The 24,540-nt window shown below is 39.4% G+C and overlaps 1 protein-coding gene across 2 annotated transcripts in view; it reads left to right on the top strand.

The window, feature by feature from the left end:
- The window catches only part of ZNF385D (zinc finger protein 385D), a 436,566-nt gene that overhangs the window by 265,246 nt on the left and 146,780 nt on the right, over nucleotides 1-24,540 (top strand). Inside the window, exon 1 of one of the 2 annotated variants that reach the window (XM_027782780.2) lies at nucleotides 4,418-4,754. The exons of the other annotated variant lie outside the window; for it this stretch is intronic. Within the exon in view, the coding sequence (XP_027638581.2) occupies nucleotides 4,733-4,754 (22 nt within the window). The 5' untranslated portion in view covers nucleotides 4,418-4,732. Of the gene's footprint in view, nucleotides 1-4,417; nucleotides 4,755-24,540 lie in introns of those variants that run through there. 2 annotated transcript variants of the gene reach the window in all.

Raw genomic sequence — 24,540 nt, 5'->3', positions numbered from 1 at the left:
CTGTAACTTCTTCCTTCCCTTCTTATCCTTTAGTGTAACCTCAAGAGGTTAGCAACAAATCACAAAATCTGCATTACTGTGTAGTATGTCTTAAACTACTCCAGATGGCTTCAAAATAAAAACAAACCAAATTTCTAGCCGATGTATTTAGTATATTTGGTTTGAGGCACAAAAAAATGTGCACTTGGAAACACTTTCAATTACTTTCGGAGCCTTACAAAACTGTGGCTTGTTTGCTGTTCTTTATTTCTGTGCTGTGGTTATTGTAGTATTAATAGGAATTAAATATCTGCAATTCATAAACTTCCAAATTATGTAGAAATTCTAGCCTTACTTTACCTTCAAGGATCTTCTAGTTTTGGGGTGCTTTTGAAAAATTAGTAGGTCAAGTGTGATTTGGATTGCTTCTCCCACTTTATTCTCAGACCTGAATGTTCACAATACATTTTTATTCTTAATAGCTGTCAGTGTACAGTAGATAACATTTATTTTAGGAAAACTGGAAACCTTTCAAGTGTATGAGATATTTTAACCTACTACACATGATGCATAAACTTAAAACGTTGTGTCACTAGTACATTTTGTTGCTTACCATTACATTTCGGCCAGCAGAAGGCCCCTCAATATGCTTCTGCATTTGCAAGAAAAGGTTTGTGGTCAGCCTCACTAATTGAAATTCATCAAAGCCAACTGGTGAGAGTCTGGGTATAAATCTAATATTAGGTGCCTCCTGGGAGAGTTCAAGAGTGGAAGAGAGTTTTCCAGGAATCCTAGGGAATTAACTGGGTGCATTAATATTAAATATTAATTGGTCTCTGCAACAGACATGCCTGCGAGTGGTTTTAATACTTACCATGGAGGCATTGTGTAAATCGGTGGATAGATAAAAATCAAAAGAAAGCACAGATAGTTCGGCTTGCTTGCGAAGTGGCCTTCTGGCTCTAGACCAAGTCAGGCGTGGAGTTAACCTGTAGCTTTCCAGCTCTGGCAAAATGCAGGGGGTGTGCTGTACCTCTGGGACATGAGTACTCTTCAGCTTGTTTTTTGTTTATTCTGAGGAGGTGACGTCTTGTGGGGTAGTCTGCGTTTTGAAAATCTGCCCTTCGTGGCAAACCCTTTACCAAAGTGGAGCTCTCAGGGTGAGGAAGGGCAGAAGAAATCAAGGTGGAGATGCTATTAGGAAAAAAAGAAGCAGGTTATTGGGAAAGAGGATTTCGGGGAGTAGAAGCTACTTCTATTATTAGAAATAAGGGTGTCGGGTAGCAGTTTCAGCAGAAGGTACTTTTTTTCATGTTATGTTTGTGCTGTTGCTGAATCACAAGGGTTTTGGGGTTTTATTTTTATGAGTGAGCCATGCATGAAAATATGATAGTTTTGCAGTTGACCTGCATCTGTAGCACAGCTAAATAATGCTGGTTAGCCTGCATTGGCTTGTTGATGCTTGGGCGTTTGCATGGCGGACTAACACCGTGGGCAAATTTGCTCATTCATTCTGCATGATGCTGCATGCCTACACTGAGTCTACTCAAATCTCCAGACGCATGCAAGTGTTTGCTGCTCCTGACTGCTTCCCCACTGTTGTGTTCAGCAGAGTCCTCAGTGCTTGAGTTAAAACACCAGCCATTTGGGATTGCAATTACTAAACTAATCCTTGCTTTCACTGACAGTGACAGTATCCCACTCTGGGAATAAAATTTGTTCTTTGTCCCTTGCTTGAAACTCTACTTCTTTTTTTGGAGTTTATTAATGTTGCATGTGTGTAAATGAAAGCAGAGTTTGGCATGTAGTACATGAATTTGGGCTGTGAAAGCTTTCCAGGAGAGACCACCAGTGGTTTTCCCTCCTCCCTTGCATTCGTTCCATAGTTGAAATGCAAAGAAATTAAAGAAAACTTGGTTTAGTTTCTCTTTGGCTACTTGGATTGTACGCTTATTGGAGGAACACAAATAAGGTGCAATAAGGGGGGAGACATTCCTGGTTGTTTTGCATTCTAAAGGGCAAAACAAAATTGGAGGGAACATTCAGAACCAAGTAGTGGAGAATATGTCTGTCTGCGTGGCACTGTGCTGTTTGTGCTTCCTTGGGGAGCTGACCTGCCATCAGACTCCACCAAAGTGGTAGCGGTTCTCTAGAAGAGCAGCTATCTCAAGGAGGGATGTTTAGAGGCAGCATGGTTGTTGCCAGACTGCTGACGGCCCATCTGTACAGCTGTCTGTAGCCGGGCTTTCAGCTGGCCAGCTGACGGCAGGAATCGGTAAAACCTATCAGTGCAGAGGAATGTCGGGACTGGAGGAAGCCTACATCTCACGGGGTCTGACTCCCAGCAGAGTGAGCCCAAGCTTTTCTGTGATAAGGTAAATGCAGCCCCACAGGCATATGCTGTGCCTGGGTGCAGGCTGTCCAGAAGGACATCAAGCAGTGCTTCTGCAAAAGCACTTCAGAGCCAGCGAAGGAGCCGAAGGATTTCACAGTGAATTAATTCTCTGAGCTTTTACCCTCGGTGAGGGGAGGGGAGGGAATGCTTGTGCTGCAGAAGGCTCCTAATAGTAGCACATACCTACTGCTCAGAGGATATTAGAGTGGCTCAGCTGAGATATTTTAAACCAGCCTTTGACGGTGGTATTTTCTCCTGTAGCAAGGTGTCCCTCCCTGTACAGTAGAAGCGAATGAGCGCTATAATGATGAAATAGAGGGAAGGAAGGTGCCATGAATGCCCTCTGTTACTTGCTGTCCAAACCCTCCAGTTAAAATACATGGTTTCTAGACAGCTTTCCACCACTACCCACCCCAGGGGTTTCTAGGTGGTATTTCTTCACCGTGATTTAGGATTTGCTCAATTTATGTTGCTGTCGGTCAGTCTGAACCACGCAAGAAATCTTGACCTTCCTCCCTTGTGCACCATGACCTCAAAGTGTGCTCCTGCACGGTGTGCTTTTTAGTTGTGAAGCAAAGTTGATTTTGGAGTGTGTGGGTACTGTGTGTGTCTCATTTCAGGCATGCCTCTTCCTAGGGCCAGTGAGAATAAGAAAGGGCACTGAGAAAGGCTAGGCATCAGAAATGTAGAGCTGTTGGACTGTCAGTGAGGGACAGACCATGCCCCAGATCTCCCCAGCAGTGTTTAATCTCGGTGACTTTCATACAGGTAGCACGAAGCCTTGTGAGAGCAATGCTGCGGGGGACTCTTGCTGAGAGATACATAGCAGTGATGTACACCAGGGCTCTTAACTCTTCTGCTGCAATTGGAGCATTCCTTGGCTGCTGTGCCAGTGGGGTAATTTTGCCCTAAGTGGTCAGACCTCGTGAAATAGTAGTTACTGTGTGGAGCTTTTACAAGTAAGAAGTGGAGCTTTAAATGAATTATACCTGTCATCCTCTTTCCTGCAGAATGAAAGCATTCATCCCGTTAGATCCTATTATAGTGAAATAAATGCTTCAGCATGCTGTCCGCTATTTTTTTACCTTTATTTAGTTTAAGTGTATTATCAATGATACATGCCAGACTGGCAGCAGGAAACCAATGTCCTCTATTGATTCACAGAAGAGACATAATACGTGCATAAATGCAGACCGCATCGTCTTCGCTGTGCTGCCACGCCGGCGTGTGTCACGTTGGTCCTGAGGCACTACTTATAGATGGTGGAGAGTAGTTCCGTAAATTTCTTTGGTCGTTCTTCCTCTGAAGCTGCTACTAGTTCATATAGCAGCAGGGACTGTATGGAGACCTATTTACAATGAACTTGGGACCACTCCATTTGTCACAGAATCATAAAATAGCTACCAGCTGCTAATGACTTATCAACCTGGTCCGGAAAGGAACCAGAGACCTGGAGGGTGAAAGGTTGTAAACTCCATTACAAATCTTCACTGTCATGTGTCTCCCATCCTCGCGCTTTGTTATTCGTGCAAAAAAAAAAAATAATCATAGTTTAAAAAACCAGTTCAGCTCTATTGAAATTGAACTACGAGTTTGTCAATTGCTTTTTAAAAATAGAAACAGACTGAGCTTTATCCAGCGTTCAGGCTAAAATCATTTATCGAAATGGAACTACTGATTTAAAAAAAAACAAAACAAAAAAAAAACCAAAACAAAAACGTCCTGGAGGGACATGATCTTGCAAAGTGCCAAGCACCTTTGTCTTCTGCTGAAGTTGAAGAATCGGGGCACTCAGGGCTTCTCCTGGAGCCTGCCCTTCAAAGAAAAATACGCTAACAATATATGCTTTGTCTTTCCTATCTATTATGTAATCGAGCACGTTATGTCACTAAACACGCTTGCTGCCAAAAAAAAAAAAAAAAAAGAAAGAAAAAAAGAATAAAATGCATACAATTTCAGAAGGGCTACCCGCCCCCCCCCCCCCCCCCCCCCCAACCCAGAGTTAGGTTAACCAGGCGATCAGAGCATGCTGTTGTGAGCCTGTTAAAGAAAAGCTGTTTGTAGTACTCTTAGTCCTGATGTCACAGGCACAGCAAGGACATCAGAAGGAGGAGTCAGATTACAGTAAGAATGGGCAGTGCAGCATGCAGCCAGAGTAAATGCTAAATCAGACAGGGATTGTATCAGGGATAAGACTGCCTGCAAAGCGCTCATCCTGAGGAGGCACACTGCTCGCTCACGCTTCTTGTGCTGGGAAATTTCCACATAATGTAGAATGAAAAAGCTCTGCTTTACATGTCAGCCCTGTGCGGGAGCTAATGCTGAATACACAGCGGTGGGATCCTGACTGCATGATTAATGAGAAACATAATGTATTTTGGTAAGTGTTAACTGTGATGTAATTCTGCTTCTGCTCACATTATCAATAGGAGCAATTATTATAAATTTCGGATTCAAGAACGTTTCGTGCTGGCATGCACCTAAAACTGACAACTGGGGAATCCTGTCGGCTGTGCAGTTTGAAGGGATTCCATTGTCTGGGAAATTTTCTGTTTGAGTGGGCTACCACGTAGTTTTAGCAGCTTGAAAAATAAGCTAGACGCGATGAACTCATCCTAGGTTTGTTTTAAATGAACTTGTGTTCCATCTGCTGAGAGGGGACGAGAAATGGTTGGGAGGCATGGGAAGTTTTAGCCGAACTTAATGTAATGGACGACCTGCTACTGCACTGTCTGTGGTGGGGAGGCACAGCAAGCCTTAGTATTTCATTCAGCTTTTCGTTTGAAGAATTCAAAGATACAAAGGCGAAACAATGCTTTATTTGCAGCGTGTGTGTGTTTGCCGAGTACTCCGCATTATGCGGGTTGCCAGTGTGGGGTTGGCTTCTAGCACACCACAAAATGCATATTATTTTAAGCCTTTAGAGGTCTCGGAGCTGTTAAATATTTGTGCAGAGTTTAGTTTTGTTGCTTGATGGAAATCTTCCTTAGGTTTACAGCTGAGCTGGCTGCATACCCTCAAAACATGCTGGAGCGTAGAGCCATGTCTAAGCAATGTAGTGCTGCAGTACTGGCTGGGATGTACAGTTGCAATATAATGCTGCAAGTTAGTGCTGCTAAATAGGGAAAAAATAAAATGGAAAATTTGGTGATATGATGGAAAAATACTATTCTTGACTACCTGAAATCTCATCTAGCCTCAGTGTTAATTTATAGCTGCATAATACTTACACAGAGCCGAGAGTTGGAGGATTTCTGGGACATTCAGCAGCTTTCTCAGTTTCATTAAATATTGAATCAGGAGTTCACTCCAAGCATTAAGAGAAGAACTTTTGTAATATTCTGAGTCCTCTCACAAAAGCACTATGCTTTATGACACGGTAAGCATTTTCTTATTTCCATAAAACTAAAAATATTTGCGTGGAGAGGGTTGTCTTTTAACAGTGAAACCCATCAATTATGAAAGCAGATTGATTTTGATGTAAGCTGTCGTAACAGAAAAAATATAAATTGGCTGAGTCGTCACAAATGTTCAGAGTCCCTTTCAAAGATAAATTTGCAGTGTTTTAGCTTTGCTACATTTTCCAGAGACTGAGGAAGAACAGACAAGCATTATGCTTTTAGGTTTGAGTAATTTGGATTAAGTCTCCTCACCATTAAAAATGTGGTGTTAGGTTAATTTTTTGCTCATTTCTTTTGGGATGTTTTTCTGCCTTTAATATCATCACAAGCACGAGAAAAGTTTTCTGGTTTTTTTCGGTCAGTTTTGTAACAATTGCCTGTGTGACTAGGATTAGAAGTTATGGTTTCCTGAAGTTATATGGGTTAGGGTATTATTATAGGTATATGTTAGCTGTGTGGTACCTAATTTTATGTTATTTTTTCTGTCTATAATTTTTCAGAAACGTGTAATGGTGGTCAAACTTACTTTGGTGTTAACTTGTTTAAAAAATACAAGCTGCTGTTTCACGTGCTGATTTGTTTTCTGGTGCAACGCAAGTTTTTACTTGGAACAAACTGGATTGTGCTTTCTCTGCAGGAAATGTCACTTCTGAGAGCAGAGCTAAAAGTTTCTGTTAAGCAGGTTCTCAGTCTGAAACTTCCTTTAATATTAAGTTTTAAATGGATGTTCTTGTTTCTGTCTTTTGTATAACAAAGCATGAGCTAATGGGGATAATGTTTACCTGTGGTGGTGGTTCAGTGTTTTCCTTCTCTGTCTGTGAGAAGCCAGAAGGTCTGTAATCTCACCTGTCCCTGTTGTAACACTTACTGCACAAAGCAGTATTGCACGGAGCTGGGTGAAGGCATGACTGTGTACATCCCGCACCGACTTCGACTTAAAATTGCTATAGCTATCACATAGGCAATATCAACATTTTACATTTTCTGAGGAAAAAAAGAAATTTCCTTTTAATATTAGTAAAGAATTCTGAGTTGTTTGGTTTGGTTTTTTTCTCTGTGCATGCCACTATTGGGCCACCTAAAGTATAGGAAGGGAAGAACAAGAAATCATTTCTGTATGTTTGTATGCATCGTGCTTGTTTTTCTGGGCCGCCTGGTCTAATAGCAGCTGATGCAAGGTGGCATAATGGAAACACGCGTGTACAGCATTAAGGCTGAAAAAAATACCTAAATAATTAGTATAGAAAGTAAGACCTAACCCTCTGAAAGTATTATTCTTATAGAGCAAGTATTAATGGATGAAGTGAGTTTCTTAATGATCAGAGAGAAAAGTTGCTAAATTCAGGAATCGTGGTGTTTCTTGCTGTCTTTAAAGCTGTAGCCTCCAAGAAGATTTTGGGCTGAGATATTCTACTAGTCTACTACATTCTACTATGCATAGTCTACTATTTGAGCTAAGCCTTCAAACAATTAAACTTACTGTGACCGTTATAATTGCATGAGCCTTTTTACTTTGCACAAGAATTTTGATGGTGGTTTCAATAACTGCTAATTTTCGCTCACCATGCTGTGCTTTAGAGTTTGTTGTTTGGTCACCGTGGATACTTTTGTTACTTATTGTATTCATTTTGCATTCATCACTTTGACTTGAGGGAAATACAGAGTTGTAGTAATAATAAAAATCCTGCAAAATGATGTAGTGTGTTTATCGAGGAAGCCGAAAGCCAATGAAAAGAATACGTGTCTAAGTGGTTTAATAGGTAGATGTTTTGCACTTAAAACCATACATACCTAACCCAGAGCAGCTTTTGCTTGTATTTATCATGGAGTTAATAATTTAGTGTAAGACAAAAGTATGTTGTGACCACTCTAAGCAGCTCCGAGAGGATGTGGCAGCTCCGTGCGCTGATGTGGCACGCTGATAGCAGGGGACCTCCTCTAGTCCTGCTCAACGCAAAAGCTCTGCTGTGGCTGATGGTCATAGCTGGGTGCTGCCACCTTTACTTTAAAAGGTCCCGCCGGCCCCTGCTGCCTGGGCTGGTCCACCTCGCCAGCACCGCGCCTGCCTGCGCTGGGCAGCCTGGGCAGCTCTCGGGGGCCGGCTTGTCCTGCACGCACCACGGCCACCCCTGGGCTGGGCGGCCAGCCCGCCTGGGTCACCTGGAGAGCTCTCCTCAGGAGGGGGAGAGCTCTGGCTGTGTGCTGTGCACCGGCCCCATGGGCAATGGCCATCCAAGGGGAGGAAACGCCACCGTGATACTGCGGTTATGGGACAGCGAGCGCTGGTCCCGAGGGCTCGTGTATCTCGAGTGGAACTGATGGGGAAACAGATCCTCTGCCCCCACTGCTAAAAATCACTCCCCTGCATGCACCCGTACCTTCCCCTTACTGAAGAAGCACACCCAAAAAAAGAAATAAAATTAAAATCTACAAAGATAAAGGGGAGGTGGGATGAAACACACCATGGAACCTTGTACCTTCCTTTTTTTTTTTTTTTTTTTTTCCCTCCCCCTCTTCCCACGTACCCCCCTGCCCACTGTGAACCTATAACTGTTTTAAGTAACTTCTCTTCTCAGTGTTTCCCTTCACATTATACAGGACATCTAATACATTGGAGTGGAAATGTATATCCTATGGGATAAAATAATAGAACTGTAAAGGGGAAAAAACAAACAATTTTTGCCTGCCAATGCCATCACGTCTCTATTTGCATGTTGGCTGTTTCAGTTTTTGGTGGGGTTTTTTTTCAGTCAGCATTGTAGAGTGTAGTAATTCATCTGCATACATACTACTATTCTGAGTATCACTTTTTATTTCTGGAACACTTTCTTGTAGAAGAGATTCATACTGGATGAGTCATGGAAGAAAAAATACCCCCACACACCCCCCAAATCTCACCACCTCTTTAAAGAAAACACACATTGTACAAACCCACCAACCAACCAAAAAAACCAAACCAATCCGTTTCAGCAGTTCCAATGAAAATATTTCATTGTCACCCATTTGTATTTAGGAGGTTGTATTTCCTTTTAGGTTAGGTACTGCGGAGGCCTCTCGTAGCATTTCTGTTTGCCTTAATTTAAGGTAGGATGAATCGGTGATGATAAGGCTGTGCTTTTAAAATGTTTTGAGAAACACAAATACTGGATTATTAACTGTGTTTTATCACCAGCCATCTGCAATAAGAACATATAGTTAATATATAATGGATGCTGTATGTGACAGAAGAATTCAGCTGAGGAAGCCAACGTATAGGATCTTGAAATCTGTGGGAGCCTGATGTTTATACTTGAAACATTGCAGCCTCCCGGGCAGTGAAGTTCATATCTTGAAGCACTGAATAATCATTAATGCATGTATAGATAGTAAGAAAAAAATCCTGTTTGAACTTAGAGAAAATGCTCTGTGCTAGACTGTACCCTTTTATAATCTTTTACAGAAACTGCTTGTTTAAAATACTTCTAAATGTACGCAGTATGTTGTCGTAAATAAAGGGTGATTTCACCATTTCACACACAAAACCCCAAAAATTCATTCCCAGTGTTACCCTTCTTGTGGTTGGCAGAATTACTCCAAAATCAAAAACAGAATTAATGGTTTCTTGCCTCATTAGAGATTAGATCACTGTTGCTTAAGCTGAAGGTCCTTTAACAGAAAGTATGTATGTGTGCACGTGCGCGCGTACACATGAATGTGTGTCTGTACATATTTTAACAGGAATGACTGTAGAATCTAATCCTGCATCCCTTCTTAACAAATTTCTTACTTCTGTTAGGAAATGGGATGTTAAGTAGGTACCAGATTTTTAAAATTTTCATTATGATGTCATGCCTCTGTCCTTTTTCATCTTTTTCTTCTAAAAGTCAATTTATATATATTTTTTATGAAATATTTTAAAATAATGAGAGCCTTTGAGTGCAGAACTGAGTCATATGTCTTCTGTCTGTACCTGTGTGCAAACATCATTCTATGCAATTTAGATGTTGTTTTATAACCTTGTGGCAGTTCTAGAAATTCTCACAATTACAAAAATGTTAATCCGGTAACAGGAATCCTTTCAAAGCTTTTCCTGTCATAGCACCAGAGAAGATGGTGGTCCTTGGAAAGCAAGATATATATTTGGACCTCATAAAGGAACTATTTCAATTTGGTATTAGATCATGAAAAGCTCTTGAAATATAACAGAGGTCACAAGGGCTTCAGTTTTAAAAAGGGATTATTACATGAAGTATACTGCAAAGATTAGTTTTGCAGCTGAAGTTGCATAGATGATTGGTAACATTCACAGAAAATGCAGTAAAAGACATTGGCTAGAAATACCAAAGCCTGAAGTGTTTGAGATTTTTACTTGAATCAAATTGGTGAGGTTTAAAGTGGGAAGAAGCCTTGCTCTGTTGTAAGGCTAAGGCATTGTACGGCAAAGCCACCTTCTGTAGGTCAGCCTCTATTCTCAGTGATTTTTAGCAACACATTTCTGCAAAGTCTACCCAGGGGTGAAAAATCGAATATATGAAGCTGGGTTATTGGTATGCTCATATATTTAGACCTACTTGTCCATTTCATTGACCCTTTCTTCCAGTTCATCAGTCTGATTCTCATGAGCACGTTCCACTCAAACAATTTTTTCATTTACTTCTTTTTTTTGGTACTTCAAGAGTTACTGCAATCATAGGCATGGTATGATGGCTTAAAGAAGTTGGCAAGGGACTAGATCAAATGTGAAATAAGAAAATGCAGCTGTAATTTGAAATTGGAATTGTAAAGGAAGCTTTTATGAAAGTTCCATTAATATACACCCTTGCCTCTTGTTAATGTCTATGATAATATGGTTCTGTCTTCGTGCTTAAAATTATATCCATTTCAAACTTCTTTATGTATGAAAAAAAGGTAAGACATCTTGAGTCCTTATCTAGAGTATTTAAACAAAAACACTTGTTCTCTCTATTTATTTTTTTTTTTCTCCCCTCACCACCCCCACCCCCCCCCTTCCTATTTCTGCTTTGGCAAAGGTCACAACTATTTTAAAAAGTTGGGGTTGGATCAATCTATTTCTTTTTTTAATACCTCAGCTAGCTGGCTGAACCGGTTCTTTGGAAATCATGTGAAATTCTTTCATCACTATGGGATCAGGTCCTGGGTCTATTACCCAGCCAACTAATTTACTCTGGTTTATAGTCCCTGCAGATTTCAGAATTTAAAACCATAATGTACCACTTGCTTTTCAAGTAAAGCTTGGAAAGCTCCTGGGGTTTGGTAATGTATAGTATCTTCGTCTCTGAAGCAGTTACGGGAGATACAAAAATGAGATTGACCGGGACTGGCTGTCTTCTAACTCTGGGTATGGGGGGTGGAAATTTTAGCATATACCTAGGATCTCAAAGGGCTGTGGTAATTTTTATACTGTTTGTTGTTTCTGCATTTTATTTATTACAATCCAAACTGGCAGCTTCTTCCCCAGTTCTCTTCTTCTGAAAACAAGATAGAGCCTAAAAAGTGGGTTTATGTTAACAGTCTCTGAATATTAAAACTGCTTTCTTAAGAACAAAGGAAAAAAGCTAGGCTTAATTTACTCTTTGATTACTACTTTACAGTGGTTCTCATATTTGTTTACTTTTATGCTGTAATTGAAAAAGCAGATGGACAGTATATTCATTCAAATGAAAGCTATGAAAATTTTCTCAGCTTCTTTTGTTCTCGTTGACCTTGTTTACTCTGTTTACTATGGAGTGTAGTAAGTTATGAAGACGGAGGGAGATAATGGCTGTGTTTTCCAATACTGTTACCCATCATTGTGCTAGGGATCAATATTGAATGCCAAAAAAAAAAAAAAAAGGTCAGAAAACACAGAACCTTGGCAAGATCTGCAATTGTGAATGCACAAGGAATCGGGAGGTGGGGGTGAAGCCAGTCTTGGCACTGCAAGCAATATCAGTGCTCGTCTTGCTAAGCCAAGTCATTTTTCAGTAGTGACCTGAGGGTCTACTGTCCCTATAGTGCAATGTTTAGCAAATCAGGTTTTGTTTCTGGTATTTACCTGTGATTGCAAATCCACTCACCTCGTGTCAAAACCAGCCACGTATCAGGAGCATGTAGTTTGCCAGATATGTGACTATTATATAGCAAACATGCAGCTCCTTTGTTTCTTTATTATTATGGGTAAATTGCGCTGCTTTGAGCAGCAAATTTTTCAACAGTGGAAGTTGCATGAGCTTGTCTGCTTTTAGGTAGCACAGAAAAAAGTAATATCTTTGCTTCAGCCCTTCACGCAGCATCTGTTATTTACGGTAGCTCTTTTTATTTCTTTAAGAAGGAAAACCAAACAGGCATACATAAAACTTCACCTAATCTCCTATTTAACTTTGTAATTCCTGTGTAAAGGGTAAATCCTAACAAGTCAAACAGGCTGTAAAATGTTGTGTATGCATATGTAAAGGTATATTTAAATCCTTTCCCTTTTTGTCTCCCTCTCAGGCAGAGGGCATGGCAGCCACAGGAATATGGGTGCTGTGAAGCCATTGTAGTGCATCATTTCTAGTATCCTTACATGCTTTTAGTGCTCAAGACATGATGTAATCATTTACAAACATTTGTCTTGCCAGTCCTGACCACAGTCTGTCTACCTTGTAAAACTGGTTATTTAGTCCTCCTCTCCACATGCAGTCCTAGAGCAGTTGCACTAACCTCCAAATAACACATTTAGTTTCTGTTGGCTTAAATCTTAGTAGCACTGAATACTCAGAAATTGCATTGGTCCACATGGTATGATTTTTCTGTCCCTTTTCTTTCTTTACTAAGAAAGGTTCTGAATTAACTCTTTTTCTTCTCCTTTGGGTAAAAATTTTCAATACATTTGTAGATCCCTGTTGTTGTAGTTGTTGGTTGGTTGGTTTTTTTTTTTTAAATCCTTTCCAGTATTTTTATACAACATAAAAAATATCTTCTTACATAGGTATAGCTGACAAACCTACTTAATGCTAATTAGCAGCCCACCGTTTGGATTCCTCTGAGTTCAGTAGCAGCTGGACATCTGACATCTCTTTGGATATGCCGTATAGGAAGTACAGTGCCTTGCAGAAATACCTATATCTATCTATGGTCAGAGCCACGTAGACGAGGCAAGTAACCTTCATATTAGATTTAGCTCTACACACTCTTAACAGTGCATGCAATAGATTACCTTCCCGATACATGCAGGTTTTGAAGGTAAAAGGAGTCAGTGGCCTTAAAGAGGGACATCACTACACAAACAGCCCATACAGATATGCTCCTTCGTGTGGGTGAACTTACTGAATGTAATAAACAAACACGGAAAGGCTGAAAACACATTAAAAAAAAAAAATCAAAGCAACATCTGAAGTCTTTTTAACAATGCAGATACAATCGAAATGTGATTGTGGAAAGCCTTAGAGTGTATGAAATGTGTGTAAACTCTGCTGGCAGAGAAAGGCAGGCAGGCAGCAGGGAAAGTGCTGTGCTGGTGCTGCAGCAAAATGGTACTGGCAGCACCACCCTGCACAAGCACCCCAAGATGACTGAACAAAATTCTTCTATTTTGCCCATAGCGACTAACTTGAAAAATTGTCATCACGTGCTATCATCAGGACACAGGGAAGAAAATGTATTTAAAGAGCCTGAAATTAACCTTGTGAAGGCAATGAACGATGATGCCACACATCACTGTGGACACCCAGGCAACTCTACAGGGTTTAGAAAGATAATACAGATGTGTAAAGTGTTAATTTATTTTTATTGCTTATTCTTCTATGCCCTAGTTTTTTTCCTAAGTTGAATATTTCCGAAAGAGTCAGTGTAGCGAGGAAAACCAGCACAGAACTCTCTCAGGTAGGCAGTCCTTGATGATACTTAGCATTGAAAGAACATAAACAATTAATACTCCTAAAATATCCCTCCATTTATTCTAACAATGTTCATGTGATTTCTATAAGCTTTTTGTGCATTTCTAGTAGGAAGATTTGTTCATGGGAATATTCACAAAGATAATTGTACAACACTTTATTGTAATTTATTAAAGGAGTTTTTATGTTAAAAGCTATGCCAGCACTTTTTCAGCAATACAAAGCTCACTTTAGATTCATCTAGAGACAGAAATGCTGCCATCTGACCTCAGCGTATAGTCAAATGAATTATGAATATTTTATATCAAATATCTGTTTGAGAGATGCCAGCTGAGCTAATATCTTCCAAATCACAAAGATAATTTAGAATTAACATTATTTCTTCTTATTAGCCCTTTCTAGGAAGCTCACAGTACTAGATGGCTGATGTTGTAAGAGAATGTTTAAAATAATAGATAAATTAATCTTTTAAGAAACCTTTCTGAGGTGCCTGTGATGGGCAGATCTCCAGTTCTGCAGGCTTTTCTATCTATGTACCCAACTTTTCTAGTAAATAATGTAGGGAGCCAATTTTGATAGTATAGTGGTTGAGGTGATATTGACGGCTTGTCTGAAAGAAGTTGGGCAGGTTTTGAAGTCTTGATGTAGCGTGTATGTATGGCAATTGCTGGCAGGTACAAAAAAAAGCTATTGCAAGTTCAAGAATCAGCAAAAGTTGAGCTTTCCTTACTGATACTGTTTTTACTGAGTCAGATCTGTTCTTCATAGTGAAGGAGGAAGTTTTCAGAAAGTAATTATTATTTGTAATGAACTGTGGAAAGTGTTGGACTGTATTAATAGATTTGCTTGAACTCAATTTCATGTACTGGACCTAATACAGTGAGAAACTTCCATGACCACCAGTAAAAGTAAGAGCTTCAGCTGTGCTGGAAATATTAAATCAGACCTAGCCTAATTAGGGTAACTGCCAAATAATTTGTAACAATTGTGTTTAATATTTCCAGTAATTTCAAATATTAATTAAATGCTCTTTAAAATCTTAAATTGGTCATCAGCAGTGTAGTCAAACTCTGGCAGCCACTTGAGCAGCAAGTCTGGGGATGGAGGACGCTGGCGTGCCCAGCAGCACAGCCATCAGGTGTTTCGTCCTCACCTGCCGCCAGCCTGGAAGTACAGGAAAAAGAACTTATTCATTGGGGTTGCAGTTCCTGTTCAGACAGTTGTTCCCTGTCTCTTTGGCCAAAGAGGCACCGAATGTGATGGATACATGAACTTTGGGCAGCTGGATAACTTGAATTGCATTTGCCTTGCATGGGGATCCCCGCTTATGGAAAGATGCATCTCCAAGGGTGAACACATGGCTGCAGTCTCCCCATGCTAGAGGAGCTCTGCACATCTGTGGGGGAAGACTTCATCAGTTCCCTTGTACACCTCAGCTTTGATGGTTTCCATAGAAAGGCTCAGGAATTAACAGACAATGAAAGCTCTGCTGATTTTTTTGTTTTTCAGGAATGGTTTAAAACTACCAACCATTTTTCCGGAAGGCTAGCAAGCAGCTCTCAGCTGCAACCAAAATACAGTCATTACTGCTCTTCTTACTTTCCATTACCAAGTCATCAATGCTGATAATGAAAATATGAAATTCTTCCGTCAACTGAGCTATTTAGTTCTGTACATCCCTAAGTCCGTATCAATTCCTATTCTTATTTTTAAAAAACCAAAACCAACCCTCAAAAAAAAAAACCAACCCAAGACCAAACCCCAAAAAACCCAAACCCAAAACAACAACAACAACAACAAAAAAAAAACCACCAAAAACCCTTTAAAGCTACCATGACTGTCCTTTTTAGGTTTATATTTGCAAGGAGTTAATCTGTGTGGATAGGACGGAGGCTTGCAAGCTTTCCTGATTATGTAAAAATTGTGTAGACTATCAATTCACAGTAGCCCTATTTAAATTCTGTGCAGTTTCAAGGGGGCAGCCTCTCAAGTGATTTGTTGAACTGGGATGCCTTTTTTGTCTCGTTGAGGCAAGTTATTGGCAATATCGTTAAAGAGATCAGGACAGTTCAATGAATAGTTTAGTAGTTTATGGTGATTATTCTCCAGTAACAGACTCTACACTAGTTAAGCAGAACAGCAGTGGTAAGGAAAAGCTAAAGTTTGTTCTTTCCTCACCCCAAGCAGAGGAGGCTTAACATTTTTCTTAGAGCATCATCTCATACAGCTCTGTTGAAGTTTATGACCACAAATCATACCAAGCTATCATTTCTGTGGGTTTGTAGCTCAGCCAGAAAAAGCTGCATGTGGGAGAAGCTCATTTCTAGTCTGCAGGATTTTAACGTTTCCAGTTGTGTGCCTGGAGCTGCTGAACGGACATGTATTAAAATTGTATATGGGTGAGAATTTCTAGTGACAGGGAAACTTTAATTTGTAATTAGAATGTCAGTTTGACTTTTGAATTTGTCATTTTGGAAAGGCCAAATAACATTATACTGTTCTAATAAATAGCAAATTTGAAATTTATAGTGAATTTTAGGAGGAAAGAGATAAAATCTTGTACTAAATCATGTCTAGTAAGAGGTTGTTGCCCATGCAGTTAAAGTAAGAGCAGTAACTCAAGCAAATATTCTCAAGAATAGATTTCCATGGGAAAAATTTTAAAAGGTTTCCAGACCCCTGAGGTGTGTATGTGCATCCGCTACCTTACGTATTTTTCTCAGTGTGCAGTAGCCCTCTAAGAAGTAGCTCATGCCACCTTTTCCTGGCTTTCAATGAGGAGAAAGAATCCTGAAATCATGTGTGGTGGCAAACAACACCAAGAGGCTTTTGAGTAGTAATCTTTTGAATTTTTTTTTTTAAAAACAAAAAAAAAACCACCAAAAAAACAGGGAAAAAAAAAAAAAAAACAACCAACCAATTAGACTAAAACCAACTTGTTTACATCTGCAGTGGAGGTTGTAGGGAAACAGTAAAGAGTCTTACTGATGCAAGAAAGGTGGGGACCAAGTTCTCAGCTTATGCTTGCAAGGGCAAGTGCCCCCCTCACTTTGAGCGATCGGACACTGAATTATACTGACTTTCTCAGTCACTTTTTGTTGTTCTTGGGTCCCCACCACTCTTGGTAGTCTGAGTCTACCAATATAGTAGCATGACTAGGCTTGGCCTTAGTAATATTCCACAAAAATGTGTCAAACAGTGCACAGCGAGGCAACCTAAACGTGAACTCGGTTTTGCTTTCTTTTGTTTCCCTGTTGCAATGTTATTCTACATGCAACTTTAAGCACTTCATAACAGTTCTGTTAATACAGTTGATGCTTGACCTTGGACACAGAGATCCATTTTACCACTTTTGGAACTGCAGATACTCATTTAGCTGAACACCTGAGTCATTTGATGCTTTCTGTGAACTTAAATAGTCAGATAAGTGAGAAATAAAATGTGGAATTTTTTTTCCACATGTAGCAACAGAATCTACATAGCAACACCAAACAGCTGTGTGTGCTCTAGGTCGTCTTAACCCATTTGAAGTATAATTTAGCTGTCTGAAGAGTGTAATAAAGGCATCCTAACACTCCTCTCTTTATCCAGACAAGATTACCACATATTCTCCCCAAGTCCAAGTGAAGCAGAATAGCCAGAAATACAGGCTTGCAGTCTTTTCTCACATGCTAAGTCAAATCTTTCTGCGGTGCCTAAATGAAGGCAACAGATCTGTGAAGCTGCAGATACCCATGTCAGAGTTAAAAGACCAGAAAGTGTAAGTTCCCAGCCTAATGCAGATACTCGGGCGCAAGAACTGTGCCAGCGCTGGTGGTTTAGGGCTGAAAAAGGGAGTGCAATTCTTAAGTTTTGTCATTGCTTGGCCCACATCCGCCGAAGTTTTCTCAGCGTTTCAGGTTAACACACCCAAAACGCTCTGCTGTGAATAAGGTGATTTATGCTTAGTTGCAGCTCCAGATCTGTAAAATTGGCTTGAGCTGTGGGCTGTGGAATGCAACCCTTATACAGGCAAGCTGTGTTTGGTTTCAGGTTTCTTAGAGGTTTGTATGCAAAATTGCCTCATGCAAAATTGCCTCGTTGCTTGAATTGATACCTCTAATCAAACAGACTCAGTGCACTGCAATAGTTGTCCTTTAGTGTTACAGCTCAAGCTAATACCCAGTGTAAATCTCCTGAACTCACTGGAATTATGAAGAGATAGGTCTCTGTTTCTCAACACACTAACTTTCCTGTAAGTTTGTGGGGTTTTTTTTAATGGCATTTCTAGATCCGAGTAGTATGTTCTTGCCTCTGGAATAATCCTATTCTTTTTTTAAAGATGTGACATCAGAAAGAAAAGATGGAAGTCTTAGTGCTTCTTTGGTAATATGTTTAGAATACCTTCATTTTCATCTTGTGTTTACAGTTTCATGATGCGTTTCTCCTATGTGGTGCATTTTGGTGTTTTGTGGGTTTGTTTTGTTTTTAAAGGAGTTAGTGCTAAATTCTGGATTATGCAAACAGATTCTCTCCTGTATATGATGTGGGTGAAGTATTCGGGGTTTCGATTCATCTTTCCAGTTGCTCACCCTTGTTAAAATTTCAGTTCCTTTTTAGTAGAATAGAAGTTCTTTCTGTTTAAAACCCATTGTTAAGGAAAATTTTGAATGTTTAGTCAGATGGAGTCATGCAAACAAGAGATAGACCCTACTTCTGCATGCATGAATTAAAAAATAATTAACTTTTCTGATGTCACTCCACTGATGGGAGGGATTGGAATAGTTAAATATATGCAGAAGTATTTGCAGGATTGAGGTTTGTCTGTGGCTTAGCAAATCCTTGCATTTCTATAGCAATCTGACAATTGGTTGGCTCACTTCACTGGTTTAATATAATTTCATTTTCTTGGAAATGTATTGTAAGATTACCTCTTATGGAAAGCAAAGACGATTGCAGTATGTGAGGCTCTCTCTACTCTTTAGCAGTAGAGTGGGAGGATGGGGGGAGGGATCCAATTTGTCAACACATGGTTCCGTTGAAGGATCTTTGCACTTGCTTTGCCCTCTTAGCTTCTCAGATACTGTAAAGTTCTTCTGATCAGATTAATATACCAAATTTATTAAAAATCAAAGGCGGTAAGGTTTGAAGGGGAGTGAGTTGCTCATCTCATGTAATAAAACCATATTGAGAAATCATTTGAAGTATTTGATATACAATTCAATTAAATAAATGTCTGTTGCTTAAATTGAGGGGATTACTTTTCTATTTTAATGTGAAAAAGTAATAAAATTAGAAACACATAAAATAATGTGATGCAAAGAAGTCATATGGTGATTATAACTTCACATCTCAAAAGCCAAGCAATGCAAAGACTTGCAAGGATCAGAGCAAATGCTTCCTTATATAACATACTCAACAACATCTGGAATTATAATAGCTAGACTTAATGTTATGAAGCTGCATGATTCTGATCCTTCTGATCTATATGAATTACCAGAAAAGTCTGCACAGGATTTTTTCTCCTCTTGGTGCTGTATTCTATTGTGTCATGGTTACAAGGCCTGGGAACAATGCCTTTCAAAAAAAACCAACACATTGGCTTTAGTATCTCTCAAATAACTGTATCACACAGCAGAAAAAAGTTAGTTCTTGTGTTTTGTTTTGTCTTTCTAGCAGAGAGAGGCTTAAAAATGAAACATGTCAACTGAGACTTTTTCTTTTTGCGGTGGAGTGACAGTTTTAGTGTGCTATGCCCAAGGCTTCATTTTTTCGAGCACCTTAGTAATGAGTTAGGCGAAAGATTATCCTCTGAATGGAATGAACTCAAGTAATTGAGGTGGGTCATGTTTAGTTCTAGATATATTTACAATTATTTCAAGAAATACTGAATTTTAGACCATGAATAACTGTGAAGTCAAAACCGGTAAATGTCTAACCAGAATTTGTGATGCACACAAAGTGAAATGTTAATAACTCTGTAAGTAAATATTCTGAGCACAGTGATTGCATGAACAAGAAGGGAGCTCCCTAAAACAGTATTTAGATGTTTTGTATCTCCTATGTTTTGTTCCTGGGGCAGGGACCCTTAACATTTTAAGAATCCTTGATAGAGGATCAGAACATAGCCAGGCTGCCTGAGCAGCAGGCCAGGAAAGGTGCTATTACTTCAGCTCTTATCATAGTCCTTTTTCTTTAGAGGATTTCAGACTGTTCCTGACTTATCTGAAAATGCAGATTAATAGTATTTGTCCTTTCCACCATGTCTTGCCATCCCTAGCCAGCAGTGGAAACTTCAAATCAGTATGCAGACCATTCTTTGCCACTTTTTATAGCACTACGGGGTGTGTGTGTGTGTGTGTGTGTGTGTGTTTTGGTTTGGTTTTTTTTGTTTTGTTTTTATTCTTCTAGAAATTCTGCTGTATAAAATGGTAACCAAAGATACACGAGAAACTGTCCTGCAGACTTCTGTTTTACAGCTACAAGCTGTGTGGTCAACTTGGGAAACTTTATGACAAAAATCTGTGTCAAAACCTACAAAGATTTTATTTGGGTTTTCGGGTGACGAAAAAAATCTGAATGGGGTGAACAATAACATGTATTTATCATAGAATAATTTTATGTCACAAGATAGTAAAATGCTCTTAAAGAACATCTAGATAGGATGCAGAAAAGCTAAAAAATCATAACCGATTTCATATAGCTTAAAGAAATATGAATATATTGTTGGGTTAGGTTTGTATTTTTTGGCCAGTAGTTTATGCTACCTTACGGAAAACTCTCATGTCTACATGTGTAAATATAACTGGATTATAATCAATAGAATTACCCACCAACAAGCACAATTTATATTAGCCAGTGGCAGGGATTCCCATTCATTAAATCCGTGGAGGACAAGCCTTTATCTGTTTCTGTGGATGCAGCCTGGAGCATCCAACATGTCATGATTTAGATAAATTGGGCCTGACATGTCTGTGTTTCTGGAAAATAGGACAAAAATTTCTTTTGTCCTTTGTGTCTTGTCTGCAAAAGTAGTGGTGCTTTCCCCCCACCTATATAAAATGACAGGAAATAATTTTCCTTACTTGAAAACCTTTTTTTAAATTATGGGCCTGTTTTGCATAGAGTACAAAAGACGGACCTGCCAGCGTTTTCGCAAGTATCAAGAGAAGGACAGTCAACCCACTAACTGCTGCATATTCCAGCTCTCAAAGCATTTGCCTAAATCAGCTCCATCAGGTGTAAGCTTGCCAAAACTGAAGTTTCCATAGCCCTTCTTTATAAATAGCCATTTTGTTAGAACTTCTCCACTGAAAAGGAATGTATTCACTTTCCCAGAAAGACACTAGCCCTGTGCTCAAGGGATTTTTGTGGGCTGCTGGAAACCCAGGCTAAATTCTTTCATGAAGTGAATAAACATTTACACAAATCTAAACTGCTCCAAAAAAGACATTATTGTGCAAGTGTCCCCAGTTAGTCAACAGCCCAACTCCTGGGACATTTCCCTGAGGCGTTGGGGGCTTACAGAGCAGGCTTCAATATGAGCCTTTAACTAAAATACAGAGCTTAACTTCTCTCAATTTTTGAAACATTTATGAGGATTTGCTTCCATAATAAGTAGGTGTGAGAGTGTAGCTTACGTATAGATCTGCAGAGAAGGCAAATTCTGATGGAACTTTGCAACACAGAATAAAGTTCTGTTTGACAGTGTTTTCTCTCCCTTTGCTATTCACAAGCAGTGGCAGCTTGAAGCAAAGCGTAAGCCAAAATGCCACAGAAGAATAGTTACGATTAGTTGTCTGTGACTGTCATTGCAGGGGCATGTGCAACACCAAAGCCTGATTCAAGGGAGATGGGGTTCTTATTTCTTACTGGCATAAAACATGGTTTCAAACTGGTCCTCTATGACGGAGAACAAAGAGGCAGCTTTATAAAAGCGAATCCAAGATAGTCTGTTTTGTCTTGTTATTCTCTGCTGCAGAAGGGTCATGGCTGGGATCTCTTAGTGAGAATGAAGGTAGCCTGCTTGTGCAGTGGAGCATTTAAATGTTCGGAGAGTTAGTCAAACTGTTATTTCAAGCCCTTGTGCCTTTGATATTTGTGCTTCTTTATTTTTTTCTTTTTCTTTTTTTTTTTTTTTTTTTTTTTTTTTGGCAACTCAAAGTGTTACTCAAATGTGAATTTTCATGGAGCCTCACCCAGGACCAGATTTTGATGTCTCTGCCACCAAAGACACTGGAAGGAGCTCATTATACCATAAGACATTTGCAGGATCACCTTTCGTTATCATCTTTGACAGTCTTCCCTGCTCTGATTTGTAGGGAGTTGGATTCAACTCTAGCTCCACAGCATTAGTATGTAGGGACCAGTACTCTTGCAGAACATTATATAAAATATGTTCATGTGACGTTTGTCATAGATGTGAAGAAAATGTTGATTTTCCTGAGTCCTAATAAAACTTCCTTATATATCTTTATCTGTTACATTGCATCATGGTGTGTTTTTTTGCTTACACTGTTTTGAATATACAGACTTACTAGTTTATGGAATATCTGTTTTCTTGACTGTAACTCTGTCTATGCAAGCACAATGCCACAGTTTTTGGAAGGAAATAAAAACATTTATTCGTCAGAATATGATGTGAATTATAACCTAGAAACTGTTTCCCAGCATATCAAATGGCACATATTTATCTCTGTTTAAAAATAAAATAAAAAAGAAAAGTCATTTGAATTGTACAAAAGCAGTGTGTGAGTGCAATAAATAGTTTTTGGCAATGATAGTATTTTCTAGATACAATACAGCTATTACTTTTTAAGTATGTTATAACATGTCCTATTTAAACTTTATTAAAACTAAATCTGTGCCTGGATATAGAATTTCCATAAAACATCTGTTTAATTGATTCTGGCCAAGGTTCAAATTTCTCCCATTGATTTCCAACATCCCATTCTTTTATTTCCATTCTTGTTCTGCCTGCTGCCATCTTACTTCCCCTTAGCTTCCCTTTCTTTCCTCTCCACTTTTCTCCCTCCCAAATTTGATGCAAACTCCTTGCCTTTAACATCATCTTGAGGGTTTTATGCCTTATCAGCACCTACTCTCCTTTCGTGGGTGACCCTTTGCTGAACTCAAAACTCCATACTGCAATCCAGAACTGCTAATCATTTGCATCCCTAGTTTTTGTCAGACAAATAAAGAACGGCTGATGTGTTGATTGGTACAGCAAAGCAAAGGTTGTAAGAAAATTGGTGATGATCTGCAAATTTCTGTTGAATTAAGTTACTCATCTCTTCACGCTATATTGGTACTGTACATGCTCTGTTCCGATGTGCTATATTGTAGTCACTGCAGTTAACCTTCACAGGGGCAACGGGGCAAAAAAGCAACATCTGATTTCACATTTCCATAAGACAATGTGATGTAAGCTGACCTCAACTGCTTAATACTGTAGGGGATGATTCTAATCTAATCTTCAAGTATTCAGGTGGTACTTAGAAAAATCTTTTATCTCTTTTTCTCCCCAGAGTGCAATTGGCTTTTTTTTGGTCTCTCTTTTTTTTGTTTGTTTGTTTTTTCTTTCTTTTTTAATTGCCTGCAGATGAAAATCCTGAGATTAGTCATTGATGGACACAGTGCCTGTGTGCTCTGAGGTGGCATAAAATTCTATTCCAGTAAGGTTCCAACTTAACAGTTAACTAAACATTATCCCTCTCTTCCCCTGTGTCTGTGGGGACAGCAGACTGCCAAGAACCATCTGGTTTTTCTTTGCTTTTCAATACAAAGCATGGGTTGCCTGCTAGGATAACTTCAATTTTTCATCAGCTGCTTTTTCCAGAAAGTCTTGGTCCCAGATAGAGCCTCAGGCTCTTGGGTTTTTTTGCACAAACAACTCCATCTCCTGAGGGCTGAACTAGTTTAGTTTCATTAAAGTATAGTAGAATTTTTATGACAAGTAATGGATTGAGGTTTAGAGACAATCAGGCCACATGATGTAATAGTTTTTTTCTGGCTTTACATCCTGAAAAAGAATAGTATGAAAGATATTCATGTTTGCTTGTTTGGTTTACTTTTCTGTAGGAATGTCAGATACCTTATTTCCCACTCTGAATGAAATGTTTCCCCCATTGGTGGGAAACGTTCCTTAGTCAAATAACTTGAAGTATTTTTGATTTAGGAATACATATAGGAAAAATGATGACATGGTGTATAATTTAACAAGTATCTTTCAAGCCAGCAGAAACTGAAGAGTGCTTTATGTCCAGGAGCTGGTTCTTTAAAACTCACTTCTGTCTGCTGTGGCTGTGCTCATTATCCATATTTAAATCCTGTGCTTTTGGTTCCACTCTACTTTTTCAATGTTCAACAAGAAACGATTCCACTTGCTCTTTTGCCTACCTGTGAAAGACTATAAACCTGACAGTTTTAAACATATCTGTGGGGTTTTTGTGAATCAAAAATTCTGGGACTGTAATAGTTTCTGATGGGTTATGTAAGCATTTCCATCTTTATGCATGGGAAAGGAAAATGAAAAATGTGGGTTTATTTCAGCAAGTATGCATTATTATTTTTTTTTAATGTATGTATATACAGGCAGTCCTACGTGCACAAAACATGCGAGGTTAATCCGGGGGGAATCTTGGCCCAGTCCATGCAAGACGGGCATAGATTCACAGAGGTATTACAGTGTCCATTGCAGTGTGCCGCCTGTCCAGCAGCCAAGTGGATCTACATAACCACAGGCATCCTGTCACACTTTTCTCTATGTACCTCTCTCCCTCCTTCCCTTCTCTCTCTGTGGAGCTGGTTTTGGTCCGGGCAGATATTACTCCTTTGGCTCCTATTCTGCCATCTTCTCATAACTCGGTCACTTCCCAAGTCGATCTGCCTGTTACTCAGTAAAACAGCAGAGGTATGACAGCTAGCAGGA

This window comes from Falco peregrinus, chromosome 5 (assembly GCF_023634155.1).
Source record: "Falco peregrinus isolate bFalPer1 chromosome 5, bFalPer1.pri, whole genome shotgun sequence".
NCBI classification, from domain to species: Eukaryota; Metazoa; Chordata; class Aves; order Falconiformes; family Falconidae; genus Falco; species Falco peregrinus.
The sequence above is the reverse complement of the archived record's forward strand: the minus strand, read 5'-3'. Positions and strand labels throughout refer to the sequence as shown.